This window comes from Ochlerotatus camptorhynchus, unplaced genomic scaffold (genome assembly GCF_037179485.1).
Source record: "Ochlerotatus camptorhynchus isolate MF236.1 unplaced genomic scaffold, CSIRO-AGI_Acam_v1.1 ptg000231l, whole genome shotgun sequence".
Classification (NCBI taxonomy): Eukaryota; Metazoa; Arthropoda; class Insecta; order Diptera; family Culicidae; genus Ochlerotatus; species Ochlerotatus camptorhynchus.
This window is the reverse complement of record NW_027040721.1, coordinates 220,439-239,026: the sequence shown is the minus strand read 5'-3', so window position 1 is coordinate 239,026 and position 18,588 is coordinate 220,439. Positions and strand designations below refer to the sequence as shown.

Below are 18,588 nucleotides of genomic sequence, written 5' to 3'. Positions count from 1 at the left end.
TTATTGTATTTGTTTATTAGGGAAGTCTGAGGAGTGTGGTCTAGCATTCCGGTGATAGGTTTTTTAGTATGGGGTACCCGACGTCATCTAGGCCAGTCGATTTCCCGGTAGCCTCCGAGTTTATCTTCTAAGATGTAGATGCTGTCCAAAGAGTGCGTCGAAAGGTTTTTTACTCGACGAAAGCGATCATCGTACCCATCAATGGCCGAGAGAGCGGCAAAATATTCCCCCATAGCGTGGGCGATCTTATCAGGGTCTCTAGTGGTGGTACCATCATAGAGGTAACTCTAAGACCAGAAGGTCCCGAAGAAACGAGCTCAACTTTTTGGCTCAGCTTCGGTCCCAAGCTAATCGATGCATCCCTCGAAACATTGGAAAATACACGAACCCCTCATTTTATCTTTCAAACTTTCATAGCTAATCAAAATTAACATAAAGGGTGATACGGTCAAAATTTGGTCAAGGGAAAACGCGTGGAAATCGGTGAAATCGTTTATTTAAAAAATCAAATTAAATTTCTTTTTCAAGTTCAATTAGTATAAAATTCAGGAAAAATATTCAGTTAGGCTTCCGCTTTTCCAAATCCGAATTGCCGGGCCTTACGCTTGACCCCTGCCATCAGATTTTGTACAGCCACCTTGTCCACCTTCTTCGCCGCAGAAAGCCAGTTTGCCTTGAACTGCTGCTCGCCCTTAGCAGTTTTTTTGGTCTTCTTTAGGTTCCGCTTGACAATAGCCCAGTATTTCTCAATTGGGCGGAGCTCTGGCGTGTTGGGAGGGTTCTTGTCCTTGGGAACCACCTGCACGTTGTTGGCGGCGTACCACTCCATGGCCTTTTTACCGTAATGGCAAGATGCCAAATCCGGCCAAAACAGTACGGAACAACCGTGTTTCTTCAGGAAAGGCAGCAGACGTTTATTCAAACACTCTTTCACGTAAATTTCTTGGTTGACAGTCCCGGAAGCTATGAAAATGCTGCTTTTCAAGCCACAGGTACAGATGGCTTGCCAAACCAGATATTTCTTTGCGAACTTTGACAGTTTCATGTGCTTGAAAACATCTGCTACCTTTCCCCTTCCTTTTGCCGTATAAAACTCATGTCCCGGAAGCTGCTTGTAGTCGGCTTTGACGTAGGTTTTTACTCGTCCATTACCACGCAGTCAAACTTCGTCAGCATCGTCGTGTACAGCCTCCGGGATCGCGCTTTGGCCGTCGTATTTTGTTTATCATCGCGATTTGGAGTCACTACCTTCTTGTAAGTCGATAGTCCGGCTCGTTTTTTGGCTCGATGCACGGTTGTAGACGATACACCCAGCTTATTTGCGGCATCTCGGAGAGAGAGGTTAGGGTTTCGCTTGAAACTACCGGCAACTCTCTTTGTCGTCTCAGCGGCTTCCGGTTTTCGATTTCCCCCCGATCCAGACTTCCTGGCTGTCGACAAACGTTCCCCAAACACTTTAATTACATTTGTAACGGTTGATTTGGCAACTTTTAGCGATTTTGCCAACTTTGCGTGCGAGTAGCTCGGATTTTCGCGATGCGCGAGCAAAATTTTGATACGCTGCTCTTCTTGCTTGGACGGCATTTTGACAACTGAAGAGTGAATTCCAAAATGAAAATAGGAGCAACATTCTACACAGACACACCTTCAAAATGAGGGGTGTTCAGGTTTTTTAAATGCAAAATTGAAAGAAATACGTCAAGTTGATATTGACCAAATTTTGACCGTATCACCCTTTAGTGTAGTACTAGAGTTCCGACTAGAATGGGGTACGTTAATCGATTTGTTCGGGACCAATAGGCTAGTCACGTAGTGAGCCAATTTAAAATCGTATTGATTGTTGGCAGGCTTGCTTCCACTCACTTGCTATAAAAACATGATTTTCTGAATTTTGGAATCATTAGATGTTATAATCATATTTTGTAATTGTTAGATACAAGAAGAGGTTGAAAGGCAAGTGTTTGACACATTAAACCTGTCAAGTTCGCTTTCAGATAGTCACAATCAGCAATTTTACGACTCGTGAGCGCTCACTCTGAGTGAACGCTCACGAATCATAAAATCGCTTATTGTAACACTCTGGTAGCGAAATTGACAGGTTTTATGAGTCAAACAATTGCCTCTCATCCGCTTCTTGTATCTAACAAGTACAAAATATCATTATAACATCGAATGATTTCAAAATTCAGAAAATCATTTTTTATAGCAAGTGAGTGGAAGCAACCCTGATTGTTGGTACCATCTTCCCGGATGGCCATTCCGCGACATGTCCGTTTCCCATTTGATGGCATGCTGGATGATGGCCGTTCATATCTCCAAGTACCAGAATGGGTCGTTCGAGGTCTTGAAGCAGATCGCTGAGGTGTTGTTTAAGTGTGTGTATCTTTCCGAAACAACTGAACTCGGGAATGGGTGTTCGAGTCTGACCGCCACGATTGGAAGGTCTGTGTCTAGATGTATGGTCAAAAACGGTGTTGGTGCCAGGACCCCGATTGCCGTCGAGTGGAATTTTTTTTTTTCGTTTCTCTTTAAGGTGTTGACCACTCAGCGTACGATTCATGCCGTTGAAGGTGGCCCGGTGGACCTCCTGGAGGGCATCTGATCACAAACCAGGGTTACTTCCACTCACTTCGCTATAAAAAATGTTTTTCGAATTTATGGAATCATTGGATGCTAAAATGATATTTTATACTTTTTAGATACAATCCCGCATAATCGTGAACCATTAATTGACCTTATCGAAAATGGTTAAAAACTGTTTATAATCCCTGCTAAACTTCAACTGAAATGGTTATGGAACTTTACATCAACGTTTAATGATAAAGTTTGAACCTTATGTATTATGGAAGTGGACCTTACTAGAGTCGGTGTATAATGAGTCACGCCAAGAGTGAAGCCAAGTCTACCAATTGAACTGTCAAACCGGCTACCTATCGTGCAAAGTAAACAAACATTACGATGCTATGAAAGGTCCACGAAAGGTATTGCAATAAAATATAAAATATAATCGAACAAATGATCATAAACACGCAGTGATCATTAAATTGTCATGGAATACGTTTGGTAGCGATCATTAATGAGAATTTCTACTATTTTTTGTTGAGATGATTGGACAAAATCACTGATATAATGATTTACAACAGCCGCTATTTTTTTTTGCTCGCTGGAAGTCATTTGAAGTTGATGTAGCAGTCCTCTGTTGCCAAGTGAAAAGAAATGGAATCTTTCGAAAACCGTGATGCGAGTTCAACTGTTTTTCTCTTGGCGTGACTCATTATACACCGACTCTAGACCTTACAAATAATGGGTTGTTAAGAACCATTACCATTCAAAATTTTTGTTTTCTCCATAAATTTTCGGAAAGAGAACTATATTAGAACCTTTTAACTTATGGTTTGAGAACATTAATGGTAATGGTTATGGTAGTGAGTAAGGTCAATGAATGGTTTTGTAACATCGATCAACTTTATGTGGAATATATCGTGATTTGGTTGCCTGTAAATTACTGATTACCAATTCACGATATATTCCACGTAAAGTTGAGCGATAATACAAAACCATTAATGGACTTTACTGACTACCACAACCTGGGAGGGAGAAGCAAATACTACACACAAAATCAAATAAATCAATCACAATATTGCGCAAGAAAATTCTTGGCAAATAAAAATTATCAAGTAATTTGTTCCCATAATGAGGGGTTTCGGTTTTCCGTGTCTCTGTTGTTTACGTGTTACCGTCGGATGACTTAATGCTTGTGGAAAGTTGGAGTTGAAAAATCACTTGTAGAGACTCGTAGTGAATCAGCCAAAATGAAGTGTCAGGTGAAACACTGCGGCCGGAACAGCAGAAATTATCCTGGATTGGGTTTTTTGCGCTTTCCTACTGATTATATCACAAGATCCCAATGGATTAAGTTCTGTCGGATGGATTCCGGAACCGGCGAAATTAAACCAAGCTCGCGAGTCTGTAGCGTATGTGTTGACGGTACAAGTGTTTTGCATTTTATCAATGTTGCTATGATCTTTTTTAATTATTTGCAGGCCCATTTCTTAGAGGACTACTTCCGCGTCGATAAAAATGGGAAGAAAACGAAAAAAAAGATGTCGTTCCGTCGATTGAAGCTTTCTTGCTACCTCCTGAAGACGAACCGGAAGAGAGCGATCGGTTGTTGGACTTGTATAAATCCCGTCCCGTTGATAGCCGAAGTATGTTGAGTTGATTTGAGCTGAAATTTTGTTGTTACCAACTGTTATGAAATGATGAATAAATGTGTGAATATTTTAAGCATTTCCTTTATTTACCAATAACAGTACATCACATTAACAAACAATCCCATAAAGATGGTCAGATATAGACATTTGAATACCCAAACCAAACCCGTACCCAATTCATAAAAATTTCAAGAACCCGAACCCGACCTGACCACTGTAATTAATGGAATTAATTTAATAACGGCTACTTCCTGTGCCGGAGTTGAAGTTTTTGCGTGCCCCTCGATGCTACCCGTACCCAAATATACCCCTTACCCGATCCGAACTCAAAAATATTTTCTTCGTATACTCGTACCCGACACGAACCCGAAAATTTAGAGTAACCGTACCTGAATATCTCTACAACCCCCTCCATTTTCGAAAACTATCAAATTTACGATATAACATGCTTGATACACTACAATTTAGCTAAATTACATACCGATTCCTGAACTGAAGAAACGAAAATTTTGCAGTGCAAATTGTTTTCAAGCAAGAAAATATTTTGTATTCGATATCAATACTTCCCATTGATTGATGTTTTGTACTGCTGGCTCCCACTGACAGTTTGTGACAGCTCATTTCTGGCTTCACTTGACATTCACATTTTCCGAGTCTGTTTCTCCCTCCCAGACCATAACCATAACCATTGTGAATCAATTTTAGATCGTTAGTTTCCACCGGTTGTTTATACTATTTAGATTTCAATATTTTTTGAGTGTAGAACACCTATATGTAGTCACCTTGCAAGGGGGAGAGGTTACCGTGTATTTTATTTTTCACTGGGGTCAGGGTCAGGTGAAAACATTTTCGGACCACCTTTCATGTTTTGTATTGCCTTGAAAATACATGCTGTACGGCGAATGAGAACACCCAAATCTGAGTTTAGTTAACCCTTAATCACAAAGTGCAGGAACTCAGCAATAAGTACATTTGCCTAATGTTTTCCCAGGTTTTTTTTCAGGAAAATTCCCGATTATGAGAAAAGTAAAGATTGGATTCACTCAGTCTATTGTTACTACTCCTACTGAGTAAAATTTTCGTCATTTCCTCACTTTCCGGTAGATTTTTGAGGTTTTCCTCAGAAAAACATGAGGCAAATTTAATCATCGTTAAATTCCTGCACTTTTGGCGATTATGAGTGAACTAAACTCAAATTTAGGGTGTTCTCAGTCGCCGTGTGCAGTGTCATCGGATCTCTTGATGCGGGGTGCACAAAATTTTTCCGATTTTTCAAGCTCAATTTTTAATGATTTAAGATTTTTCGACATAAGCAACAGTAGATACCTACTAGTGTATTTTTTAACGCTACTCTTCACTCGAAGTGATTGTTAAGTACTCCAAACAATGCCTGAAAAACCTGTCAAGTCCGAACCCAAGCGGGATGAGGTGGAACTGGAAACCCAATTCATTATGCGTATGCCCTTGGTAAGCGAATTTTTGCCTGGTTAGATTTGAATGGAAGTAAAAGCTAATAATAATTAATATAATTTCACCTAAACAGGAACCGTCAAAATTATTAAGGGAAGCAATACAAACTGGTGCAAACAATCTTAAGGACAGGCTTTCTATTCGCCTCGACAATGATTTACGCTATGGCGAGGTTCGCTTCGATCACTGGCTGTTACATGCAAAAGTGGTTGACCTGCCGACTGTTGTGGAAAGCCTCAAGACCATCGATAACAAGAACTTTTATAAAACTGCTGATTTGTGTCAGTTGGTGAGTAATGCTGTCCTTGTTTTTAGATTATGTTTACAGTATTTATTTGTTTGTCTGTGCTTAGATGATCTGTAAAGAGGAACCTGATTTGCCTTCTGCTGAAGAGGAATCTCCGAACAAAAACAAAAAGAAGGATCCCAATAAGGTCGACAAAAAGTATCTGTGGCCACACGGTATAACTCCACCTTGCAAAAATGTTCGCAAGCGTCGCTTCCGTAAAACATTGAAGAAAAAGTTTGTGGAGGCACCTGAAATCGAAAAAGAGGTTAAACGTTTACTTCGCGTGGACAATGAAGCAGTGAACGTTAAATGGGAACTCATTACTGAGGATGAAGATCCAAATAAATCCATCTCTGATTCAAAACATGACGGTCCTAATAAAAGTCCGTCTAAAAGCAACAAAAAAGGCGGCGCCAATAAAGACGTTGGAGAGCATGATATATTTGGAGAGGAAGTTTCGGACTCGGATGAAGATGAGAATCCGATCAACAAGAGTATCGACATTGACGAGAGCAGCCGCCTTTCTGCGGAAGCAGATGATAGCCGGTTGTCTGATTCTAGCTCCTACATGGGAACTCAATCTTCTGATAGGAACGCTGCAACCGAGTTTAGTAAGGGCATGTTCAGCAACATCGGTGGTTCTCGGTCTAGGAGAGCTGAAACGCTGCTGGGATCCAAATACGAAGATAATTCCCGGCTGGATTCGGACAATGAGTCGACTGAGTTTATGACTTCTTCCAAATCAGATTCACTAAGTAGCCGTATGTATGAACTGCGTCGCCAGCTGAGCGAGTTAAAATCACAAAGAATTCAGAAGGAGCAGGAAATTCGGACCATCGAGAATCAAACCCTGCGGCAGCGTTTGCAGGACAATTTGGACAGCTTGTTGAGTCAGATAGTAGAGAAGGAGATGGAGGTAAGGGGAACGCGTTTTGTGTTGTGATTTTGTATAAATTTATTTTGTCTGTTGTATTTTCAGATTCAGGATCTAGAACAACCGTTGCAGTAAACGTCAGATGATTATGAGATGACCGGAGTGAAGGTAGGTATGATGCTTGTGATTTTAACTGGAAACATAAATATATAGGCGAAAGGAACGAACGGGTGCAAATATTTATTTAAATATCACATGTTTTATGTCCCTTGTTATCAAGAACCAAGAAAATTAGAGTTATCATTGGCATTTTGCTTTCTATCCGCTATTCGGGACCCAAATTGCAGCGCACGCTTGCGGAGTTTAGCGGTTAGTTTTAAACCCAATGAATAGCCACACAACCGCAGTGTAAGTTTGTCACCAATGCCTTCGCCCAGTGGATGGTAACATCTTTGAGAAGCCTTCAAGCTTTGTACAACCGAAATAAAATCCTCCTGGAGATACGGTGTCCTCGGTGTAACCCCATGGTCGCAAATAATTCGGTCGTCTCTTGCTAGGTTTCTACTCGGCAGCCGTCTACAATCCAAATCTAGTTCGGACAGTAAGTTGTCGAAGGCCGAATTTATTTCGCTATCGCTTGTCTGTACATTCTTTGACTTGATATTACGGTAGAATGCAGCCCGATGTCGTGAATATCCGCCAAACAGTTCATCTGCTCCAGATCCTAGCAGCAGAATCTTTAAACGGAAGTTTAGTTAAACGATTAATCTGATTTTATGTTGATATGTGCTGATATGGTAAGCTTACCCTACAAGCGCTTTTATATTCGTTATCATTAAATGTTCCTTCGCCACGTGATGCAAACCATAAAGCCGCTCCTAAAGATTCATCCAATACGGATTTAAGAGGAAATACTAAGTTTGATATTCGCTCCTTATGGTTTTGGAGTTCCTTGCGGGTCACATTTATTTCGACGAAATGCCATTGACTGAAATTGGAGTTAGAAAAGTATATAAGATTGATCGGTAAGGCGTTACCTAGTATCCTTTTACCGATGAGGTTTCAGTTGTCGTAGTTCGCTCAAAGAACTGCGCCCAGTTATCCGATCAGGTACGTCCCAATCAATTTCTGCCGTCGCACTATCCGTAGTCAGTTTCTTCTTGAACTTGGGATTTCCAGGTCGAATAATTTTTTCAAACGCTACATTGAGAAGACATATAGGCATATCCGCAGGAACAAAACGATCGGCTAGCAGTGCAATAATGGTACAGTCAATTCCACCGGAGAAAAGAATTCCAACCTTAGGGTGTTGACACGCAGTTTGCGATGTGACGCACTGTTTGCAATAGTCAGGTGTGTTGAGAATTCGTTCACGAACCGATTGAGATAGGACTTCCAACAAATGGACACATAAATTTGAAACAATAGGATTGTTCAGTAGGTGATCAAAGGTGTCGTTTTCCGTTGAAGCAAAGTCTTTTAGAATATGATGGTAGTTGAAAGAGGTCTGTAAAAAGCATTTTTTAAAGATTGGGTTATATTTTCATATTAAGTAGGTATATTACCTGAGTATGATTACTGCTGAACCATGGAAGTTCTAAAACACTATTATTGATGCCTAACGAATCAAATTTCATATTGTCGTTATGGTTCCAAGGTAGTAGATTCAATTCGTTAGTATCCAAATTTATGAAATAAATTCCATTCGGTGGGAGCTCAATTACATCCATCGCAGATGCGTTAGCTTTAACGGATTTTTTTTAATAAAATATTTAACAACAGTTTTAAGCAAATGGTCTCACCTATAACACTAGATATGATGATTCCATCATCTGACTGACCTAGCAGAAGGGAATTCCTACCAATACTGTCGCGAGCAAAGTATACTCTTTGGAGTTGTTTATCCAACAGTACTAGACTGAATGGCCCTTTCAACTGTTTGAATAGTTCACCCAATTCGTCCAAATTTGTAACCATTGATTCAATTCTATCCAATAACCACCGCGTATCGCTTTCCGCTAGATTGTCTCGATCGACGAACAAATCTCCATTGAATAGTAAGGCGAATCGATCGGTTTCAATCGGTTGACGGGTGATCTCATAACCCTGTTGCCACAGAACGGAACTATACATCAGAACGCGCTGGTCGTAATTGAGTTGCCCGGCAAAATCGGGACCTCTGTTGTCCAGTAAACATTGACACTGTAGTAACTAAAAAAAAGTGCTTATTATATGGAACGAAAATATTCTATGGCAATCGAAGTGGAAAATACTTACTACAGATTGTCCTAATTGTACCGAATTGGTCCTGGACACAAAACAAAATATTCCGCACATCTTGATTTAAATTAACCTCGAATGACTTGTGAGTGCAATAATATTATGAAAGAATGACTATCGCCCATCGCCCGATACGCTGTTTACTGTTATTTGCCGATCGACATCCTCCGCGACAGAACCGAAAGAACGGAAAGAACCGACAAAACACAACAACGCACGTGTGCCAGTGGCGTGCTACTCACTAGGGGGTGGGGGTGTTGAAAACAAAACCGGCACATCTTCACGAACACCCTGTGTGTGGTGATAGAGCTGTCAAATCAAAAGACCGCAACCGCATTGTTTTGTTTTGCTCTTACATTGGCCACACTTGGTACTGTTCGGTTCGGATAACACGTGAAATCGCAAACTCAGTTCGGTCGAAATTATAACTCTCCACAGTCAAAATGGTCAAGAAAAAGATAGACAACCGGATCCGTGTGATGATAGAAAACGGTGTGAAGCTGGGCCATCGGTCGATGTTTGTTGTGGTCGGTGATAAGGGGCGGGATCAAGTGCCTATTTTGTACGACATGCTGACAAAAACATCGGTTAAGGCACGACCTACAGTGCTGTGGTGTTATAAAAATAAGGACGAAGCTATATCCAAGTAAGAATTGCAGCAACTTTCCATTTCACTTGGTGAATACCTAATTCTTACCATTTCCTTTATCTACCACAGTCACGGAAAGAAGCGTGCGAAGAAAATCCAAGCCGGTAAGATTGATATCAATGAGTCGGACTTGTTCGACACTTTTCGGGTGTCGACGACAATTCACGGCAGGTATTATAAGGACTCGCATACGATTCTTGGTAAAACCTATGGGGTCTGCGTATTGCAGGACTTTGAAGCATTGACTCCGAATCTATTAGCTAGAACGATCGAGACAGTAGAGGGAGGTGGATTGATCATTCTACTGCTGAAAACCATCAATTCCTTGAAGCAACTTTATACGATGAGCATGGATGTACACAAGCGATATCGAACGGAAGCTCATCAAGATCTTACGTGTCGTTTCAATGAACGTTTGATTCTTTCGTTAGCCGACTGTTCACGTTGTTTGTTGGTAAATGATGATTTGACTGTGCTACCGCTGTCTTCGAAAACTGCCGAGGTCAAGCCCGTCGAAGTCAGCGCGGTGCGGAAAAGTGCCAATGATGAAATGCTTGAAGAACTGAAGGAGAGCCTTTCTGATGCTCCTCCAGCAGGCCCGCTCGTAAACCTCTGCAAAACGCATGATCAAGCAAAAGCTGTAGCTCAGTTTATAGATGCTCTTGCTGAGAAACAACTCAAACCACCGACATCGTTGACCGCTGGCAGAGGCCGTGGTAAATCAGCCGCCATGGGCTTGGCAATTTCCGCCGCCATAGCTTTTGGATACGTAAACGTTTACGTTACCTCGCCGTCGCCAGAAAATTTAGTAACACTGTTTGAGTTTATTATGAAAGGGTTTGACGTTCTGGAATACCAGGAGCACACGGATTATACCATAATCAGATCTACTAATCCAGATTTCAACAAGGCCATCATCCGCATAAACGTTACCCGAAACAACCGCCAAACAATTCAGTACATTTCTCCATCTGATGCACATTTGTTAAATGCTGCTGATTTGTTGATCATCGATGAAGCAGCAGCCATTCCGCTTCCTCTAGTAAAAGCTATGCTTGGGCCGTATCTGGTTTTCATGGCTTCTACTATCAACGGTTATGAAGGTACCGGTCGTTCATTAAGCTTGAAATTGCTGTCACAGATCCAGAAGGACAATAATGCTCCTCCACCGGTAAGAATTCGTATAATATGTTAACATACAGCATTCGGAATATTTTCCTTTTGCAGATAAAACTGGAAGAATCCATTCGTTACAGTCCGCATGATGCCGTTGAATCTTGGCTAACAGCTCTGCTCTGTCTTGACGCTACGGTTGTCCCAAATCTCAACTCCGGTTGCCCTACACCGGACGCTTGTGAGTTATACTACATCGATCGTGACGCTTTGTTCTCGTATCACCGTGCAGCGGAAGCATTCCTACAACGTGTGGTTTGCATTTGCGTTTCATCGCACTACAAAAACAGCCCCAACGATTTGCAAATGATGAGTGATGCTCCGGCACATCATCTGTTCTGTCTGCTTGGGCCGATTACTAAGAAAGATCAGCTTCCGGAGATACTCGTAGTCATTCAGGTTTGCTTGGAAGGACAGATATCGGCGCAGTCGGTTCAGAATTCCTTGGCCCGTGGGATGAAGAGTGCCGGTGATTTGATTCCTTGGAACATAGCTGAACAGTATGGCGATCAACAGTTTCCCAAGTTGAGCGGTGCTAGAATTGTGCGCATAGCTACGCATCCAAATTATCAACGGGTAGGTTGAATGCTTATTGTATTGTCGTATAATTTCGCAGCATAAAGGGGAAATTTTCTCAAATACTTACACTTCTCTAGATGGGATACGGCAAAAGAGCATTGAAACAGCTGAAAAATTATTATGAAGGAAATTTTACATCCTTATCGAATGATCTGGAAGGCGATGAGGATCAGGACAACGGAATCCAGACAATTGACGACGAAGATGTAGGTTTGTTGAAAGAAGTTATTGAGCCTCGAAAAAAGGTTCCCACACTGCTCAAGCGCTTGTCCGAACGTAGACCTGAGCATCTTGATTATCTGGGAACATCATTCGGTTTGACAAACGATTTACTACGATTCTGGAAGAGTCAAAAATTTGTTCCAGTATATTTAAGCCAAAAGGAAAATGACCTAACGGGGGAACATTCTTGCATTATGCTATCGCCTATCAGCACTAGTCTGGACAAATTTGAAACCAATGATTGGTTGAAGGAATATTTCATCGACTTCCGTAGACGTATCCTGAAGCTTCTGGGAAAAGCATTCAATAAATTCAACACAGGCATGTCCCTATCACTGCTCGATAATCGTGCAATCAAAATCGAAGGACAAGGTAAGATGATGCAACTAACGACTTGTTAGCAGAATTTTCATTTGATCCAAAACTGTTATATTTTTTTCAGAATTAACTAAAAAAACAATCGATGAGTACTTGCTTCCACACGACATACAACGGCTGGAGATGTACTCCCGAAACCAGGTTGAATACAAGTTGATCATGGACCTAACATCGGACTTGGCTCTTCTCTATTTCCAATCCAAAATGGCCAGTGCCCAAATTGATTCACTCCAGAAGGCGATACTTCTGGGGACGGGCCTACAGCACAAAACAATAGAGCGCCTGTCTGAGGAATTCAACATGCCAAACAATCAAGTGCTTGCAAAGTTTTACGATTGTATGAAGAAACTAACGAAGTACATCGATTCCGTACTGGAACGAACCATTGAGAGTACAATGGTGAGCGAGAATGCATTGAATACGGGAGAAAATCTGTTGGCACTTGATAGATCTATCAACGATGATCTTTCGGAGGATGTCCAAAAGCTCGAAAAGAAACAAAAGAAAGAACTTGCCCTATTGAAAAAAGAGAACCTGGAGCAATATGTTATCAAGGGAACGGACGAAGAGTGGAAAAACACATTGGTAAAACATAAGTCTACCATCGTGTCAATTAAGAGGTAAATGTTTGCGATACACATATGCGATGTAATTGAAAAATGTATTTTATTTTATCTAGCGGAGAGAAACGTCTCGGAGAAGGCAAAGATCTATCGTTTGCTGATAGTGAAAATTCCTACAAGAAGAAGAAGGCTAAGCAAGCTGGTTTCGGAAAGAAACAGAAATTCCGCAAAGACAAGCAGCACTGATGCAGCGCCAATGCGGATATTTTTTAAATGTATTGTTTTAAATATGGTACAGTAAAAAATGCCTATCATGAACAAAACTGTGATTTGATTTATACTTCCGAAGGGACGGTTCATACCACATGCACAGACAATGACGTGTCTGTGGTACATGTTTTGGTGAGTATAGGTTACGAGAGTGGAGGTTACCGTGTAGAAGCCGAAAAAAGGGTCCATTTCAAGATTTTTTGGCGAACAGAAACACCTTTAAAGAATGCGGTTTGCAGCATTTTATTGAAAATATTTTCCCAAATTTTAGTTTTTGAAATTTGCAGCTAGGTGGCGCTCCAGTCATCTAAGTGATGGCTGGAAGCGGTTTCCGGGCGGAAACGATTTGCAGCCGGAGGTAGTCCTAGAACAAAATGGATAAAAGTTACATAATCTAGAATGTTTAAACTAGTGAAGTACCTGACCGATTTAAAAACATTGCTTTTTGACAAAATGGCGCGCGTTTGACAAAAGAGGTCTGATTTTCAGGCAAAAATATCAAATATAATTGTTAATTACAAAAAAAAGACTTGAAGATAAAGATAAAAACTCAGGTACTTCACTAGAAAAAAGTAGGCTACAAAAAATCAATTAGGAATATGACTTTCGCAGACTAGCGAAGAAATCAATTAAAATAATGTAGTTCGCTATTATAGAATATAGTAGAATTTTCTTAAAAGCTTGTGCCATCAGCTACCAGCTACCAGATGGGATAGTATTCTTGTTTTGATTTGAATAAAGTTGATTTTTTATGCAATAATCTTTGACAGTGTGCAAAGAGTGTATCATTTTGTCATTTTTTATGCATTTCAGTTTTGAGTAGTGTGAAAGAGATAGACAGACATTTGGACGTGGTACCCTGAAAAATTTGCAATAGCAGGTTCGTCACCAAAGTTTTCGAGCCTGTCACTTCGTTTGTGCCTGAGCCCTCGCTGTTTCGTTCGTGAAAGTCGTCGACATAAAGTTGGAGCAACGAATTTGCGAGGAACACGACATTACAGTCGACGAAGCAATATCCACTAAGGATGACGCTGGAGGACGGAGCAGTGGAGGTGATTTGTCCGAGGTGTCGGACAAAAAAAATCCGCCGATTTTCTCGGAAGGTATGGTCATAGAGGTAACTCTAAGACCAGAAGGTTATGAAGAAACGCGCTCAAATTTTTGGCTCAGCTCTGGTACTATCATAGAGGTAACTCTAAGACTAGAAGGTCCCAAAGAAACGTGCTCAACTTTTTGGCTCAGCTCTGGTACTCTCTTCGGCCCAAGCTAATCGATTCACCCCTCAAAACATAGGAAAATCCACTAACCCCTCATTTTATCTGTCAAACTTTCATAGCGAATCAAAACAAACATAGTGTAGTAATAGAATTTCAACTAGAATAGGGTACGTTAATCGTTTGCTTGGGACCAATAGGCTACTAAAGTGGTGAGCCAATTTAAAATCGTTAGTTTCGTATTGATTGTTGGTACAATGCTGAATAAAACAAGTTGTCGAATTATGTGCTGAAAAAAGCTCATTGAGATCGATAGATGCGCCTTTATTCCGCCGTTTGCTCTGATATGATTAATTTACTTATTAAAAGCTTTATAAACGTTGACTGTCTTTCTGATTCAGAACCAGAAGTTTGATCTAATAACAAACTGAATAAGTGTAATTTTCACATACATTGTCGCTTTAATTCGACTGTTTTCAATTGCTTTAATAAAATGCTTTATTAGACGTCTTATAAATGTTTTCTAGCTCCATTATTAGATTTCATTGCATTACTTTACAATATTGCTGTATAAAGGTGAATACAGTCAGCAAAATAGCTCTTATACTACTATGCGTCCATGTTTTAGTTGAATGCTTTGTAAATGCTTTATAAACGACGTATTAGATTCATTATTCCACAACACTGCCCAAAACAATTCAGAGTCACAAATAAGCATATAGATTGAATAAATGCTTTATAACAGTGTACAATCAACAATCAATACGAAACTAACGATTTTAAATTGGCTCACCACTTTAGTAGCCTATTGGTCCCAAGCAAACGATTAACGTACCCTATTCTAGTTGAAATTCTATTACTACACTATGTTTGTTTTGATTCGCTATGAAAGTTTGACAGATAACATCAGGGGTGTGTGGATTCATGCAGAACATGCAGGGGTGAGTGAAATAGCTTGGGACTGCTTGGGACCGTTGTTCTGGTACTGAGTGAGCCAAAAATAATAATGATTTTCTTCGGGACCCAGTGGTCTTAGAGTTACCTCTATGGTACAATGCTGAATAAAACGGGTTGTCAAATTATGTGCTCAGAAAACCTCATTGAGATCGATGATGCGCCTTTATTCCGCTGATTGCTCTGATTTGATTAATATACTTATTAAAATCTATACAAACGATGACTGTCTTCCTGATTCAACACCAGAAGTTTGATCTAATCAGTGCTAACATTTGAAAACGGCACAAAAGCCATTTGTAAACAAATGGTTTGTGGGCCCTTTACTCACTACTTGAAGTACACCCACGCGACACAACAGCAACATCGGGTAGGGGAAATTTTCCCCTTCATGACGATGCTGTTGGTTTGCGTGGGCGTTCTTCGGGTAGCGAGTAAAGGGCTACATACTGAATAAGTGTAATTTTCACATACATTGACGCTTTAATCCGACTGTTTCAATTGATTTAATAACATGCTTTATTATACGTCTAATAATTGTTTTCTAGCTCCATTACTAGATTCCATTGCATTGCTTAACAATATTGCTGAATAAAGGTGAATACAGTCAGAATAATAGCTCTTATACCACTATGCGTCCATGTTTTAATTGCATGCTTTACAAACGGCGTATTCATTCATTATTCCACAATAGTGCTTCAGACTAATAACAAAACGAAATTGGTAGCATAGTAAGTTACCGTTTCCGCTTTCCAAGTAGAAGGTCGCGAGTTTAATCCCAGCATCAACCCTTTTTTTTTTTATTTATGTTCTACTCCTAATTAATTTAAATCGTAATCATAAATCGTATCACTCACGACAACCAATTCATAGATCTATAGAAAAGAATAGCGTCCTTTCCATCGAAATTAGAGGGATGGAGAGGTAACGTTGGTCTAATGTTAAACAACTATGAATGAATTAATCATTCTCACATCTCCTTGAATTAGCTAGAGTTACGGCTGGATGTGCTGATAGGTTTTCAGATTCAAGCTTTTATTGCTTATATAGCTGCTCATATGATGTATTCTAGGATAGCTCAGATGGCAAGGCAAGCGGCTGGTGATCGGAAGGTCATGGTTCGAATCCCATTTAACGACATGTGTGTGTGTGTATGTATGTATGTAATAAATTCGACAGAAAAAAATGTGACCAACAATCACTAACGAGAACAACCCTGCTCATTCTGTCACGCACGCTGAGCCGATCAAGTCGCATCGGTCTCGTTGTACGACACTATCATTTGAGTTTTGAGTTTTTCCCCACGCGAGGGTTTTTTCTCGCCAAAGTTAATTGGCATAGTGTTTAGACGACTAGTGCGCGAGTGAGGAAGCCGTTAATGATATGCCGAGTGCTTTCATTACGGTCCAGCTTTAACCCAGCATCATCGCAACATCATCAGCAAAATCATCACCACTATCGGTACATCACCCCATCGATAGCAACAACGAAAGAGCGTCATATTGCCTACCGAGTCGACCGAGGCACACCAGCATCGAGGTTATTGACTCTGCAGCCGTTGGATCAAACAATTATATCTCTCCAGTCTGCTGCCGCCTCAGTGCGTTAGGTATAAATCGTGTCGTTTGTATTGTTCTCGCCAGTATAGCATCTTCCTTGTTTCCCTGGTCCAATATTAGATTGGTGTTTAATTAGGGTGATCCAAAAATCCAATTTTTTTTCGCTTGATTTTTTTTTTCTTGATTTTTTTTTTATTATTATTTTTGTATTACTTAGGGTGATCCAAAACTCTGTAAATAGTATATAATCATTATTTTTTTTTTATTTTTTTTTTTATTTTTTTTTCTTTGCATGTATTACTCGTTAGTAGAGTGAAACTATATATATATATATTTTTTTCTATTTTTGATATTATTTGAAATTACTGCAATTATTTGTAAAAATTTTTACAAAAAACACCATTGCGGCGATATTTAACCGCAATGGATGAAAATGATAAAGGCGGGGGATGGTCGCTTTCCATCTCAGATGACGAAACTCTTAATTCCACCTCACACGAAAGTCTCGAGGAAGTTGTGGAAATGGAAACCCTTGACGTTCCAGTTGACTCGCTCTCCAGCAAAAATACTGGAGCATATCCCAAGAAAAGGTATCGCCCACAACCCTCTCCCCCACCATCTCCTCCTCGTCCACCTGCACCCCCCCACACCATTGCCCCCAAAAACCTCTGCGCTCCCCCGCCTAAAGGCTTACCCAGAAGCCTCGAAAGGCCCATGGGTTGTTTTTTTCCGGCCCAAACAAAAACCTTTGAACATTCCGAGGATCTCTAAGGATCTAACAACACATTTTTCGGCCGTTACCGATATTTTCAAGGTAACACCAATAAAACTGCGCGTTACCGTTGATGACCGGAAGCAGGCTAACCAAATTGTTGCGTGCGAGCTTTTTTCATTGGAATACCGAGTCTACATACCCAGTAGTGAGGTAGAAATTGAAGGAGTGGTCACCGAAGCGAGTTTGACTAGTGATGATTTCTTGGGTCCCGATTCCTTCGGAATCTTTAAAAACCGTGCTCTGCCGAAGGTGAAGATATTGGACTGCCTTCAAATGCAGTCAGTATCCATCGTAGGCTCCAAAAAAACTTATTCCTTGTCAAACTCGTTTCGTGTGACGTTTTCGGGTTCAGCGTTACCTCACTACGTCGCTATTGGCAAGGTTCGGCTGCCTGTACGCCTGTTTGTACCTCGGGTAATGAACTGCTCGAAATGTAAACAACTTGGTCATACATCGGACTACTGCTCGAACAAACCACGCTGCGATCAGTGTGGCGAGCAACATCAAGAGGGCCCTTGCGGTGCTCCACCAAAATGCGTGTACTGCAAGGAGAGCCTGCATACCCTGACTAACTGCCCGAGGTATAAACAGCAGGGAGAAAAACTTAAGCGGTCTCTGCAAGCTCGCTCCAAGAGAACACTAGCAGAACTCTTGAAGAATACCGCTTCATCTTCTCAGACCACACCAAAAAACAGTAACACGTTCTCCATTTTGCCAGTTGATGATCTAGACTCTGACTCAGAGGGCGGTGAGGGTAGTCCGTTTGTCTTTAAAGGCAATACGAGAAAACGAGCAAAACAACACACCACCGAAAAGCCTCGTAAGGCCACTCGTACGGACCACCCTTCCACCTTGGAAAAATCAAGAGGTAACGGAAATACACCGAAACCCATTCCACCGGGTTTTAAACCTTGTAATTATGACAAGAACTTTCCGTCACTTCCAGGAGCATCTAAAACCCCAGATGTCCCAGTTTTTCGGCCAGAAAAGCAGCTGAATAATCAGCAAGAACATGCCCCCATGTTCACGTTTTCTGGTATTGTGGATAGCTTCTTCAGTATATTCAATGTCTCTGACTCAACGAGGAGCATTATTAATTTAGTGCTGCCAATGGTGAAAACTCTT

At 40.8% G+C, this 18,588-nt stretch overlaps 3 protein-coding genes across 3 annotated transcripts; 2 read left to right on the top strand and 1 right to left on the bottom strand.

The window, feature by feature from the left end:
• The first annotated feature begins 5,459 nt into the window (after positions 1-5,459).
• On the top strand, positions 5,460-7,060 carry Taf7 (TATA-box binding protein associated factor 7). Its single transcript, XM_065225536.1, has 4 exons — positions 5,460-5,681; positions 5,758-5,973; positions 6,038-6,889; positions 6,953-7,060. The coding sequence occupies exons 1-4, from the start codon at positions 5,601-5,603 to the stop codon at positions 6,980-6,982; spliced, it is 1,179 nt and encodes a 392-aa protein (XP_065081608.1). The 5' UTR covers positions 5,460-5,600; the 3' UTR covers positions 6,983-7,060.
• Positions 7,061-7,070: 10 nt separating this feature from the next.
• Positions 7,071-9,292, bottom strand: LOC135704112 (asparagine synthetase domain-containing protein CG17486). Its single transcript, XM_065225535.1, has 6 exons — positions 9,125-9,292; positions 8,650-9,058; positions 8,413-8,591; positions 7,900-8,354; positions 7,655-7,835; positions 7,071-7,584 (listed from the first exon to the last, which is right to left on the bottom strand). The coding sequence occupies exons 1-6, from the start codon at positions 9,182-9,184 to the stop codon at positions 7,123-7,125; spliced, it is 1,746 nt and encodes a 581-aa protein (XP_065081607.1). The 5' UTR covers positions 9,185-9,292; the 3' UTR covers positions 7,071-7,122.
• A 185-nt stretch (positions 9,293-9,477) lies between these two features.
• l(1)G0020 (RNA cytidine acetyltransferase l(1)G0020) lies at positions 9,478-12,979 on the top strand. Its single transcript, XM_065225534.1, has 6 exons — positions 9,478-9,773; positions 9,846-10,947; positions 11,004-11,525; positions 11,606-12,122; positions 12,193-12,748; positions 12,808-12,979. The coding sequence occupies exons 1-6, from the start codon at positions 9,571-9,573 to the stop codon at positions 12,935-12,937; spliced, it is 3,030 nt and encodes a 1,009-aa protein (XP_065081606.1). The 5' UTR covers positions 9,478-9,570; the 3' UTR covers positions 12,938-12,979.
• The last annotated feature ends 5,609 nt before the right edge of the window (positions 12,980-18,588 follow it).

Bases quoted from the DNA above. Each gene is read 5' to 3' on its own strand.
- LOC135704112 (XM_065225535.1), bottom strand. From the start codon at position 9,184: ATGTGCGGAATATTTTGTTTTGTGTCCAGGACCAATTCGGTACAATTA. The intron at 9,059-9,124 runs GTAAGTATTTTC...ACTTTTTTTTAG, and splicing joins TACAATTAGGACAATCTGTA to TTACTACAGTGTCAATGTTT. The intron at 7,836-7,899 runs GTAAAAGGATAC...CTCCAATTTCAG, and splicing joins CGACAACTGAAACCTCATCG to TCAATGGCATTTCGTCGAAA.
- Taf7 (XM_065225536.1), top strand. From the start codon at position 5,601: ATGCCTGAAAAACCTGTCAAGTCCGAACCCAAGCGGGATGAGGTGGAA. The intron at 5,974-6,037 runs GTGAGTAATGCT...GTCTGTGCTTAG, and splicing joins CTGCTGATTTGTGTCAGTTG to ATGATCTGTAAAGAGGAACC. The intron at 6,890-6,952 runs GTAAGGGGAACG...TTGTATTTTCAG, and splicing joins TAGTAGAGAAGGAGATGGAG to ATTCAGGATCTAGAACAACC.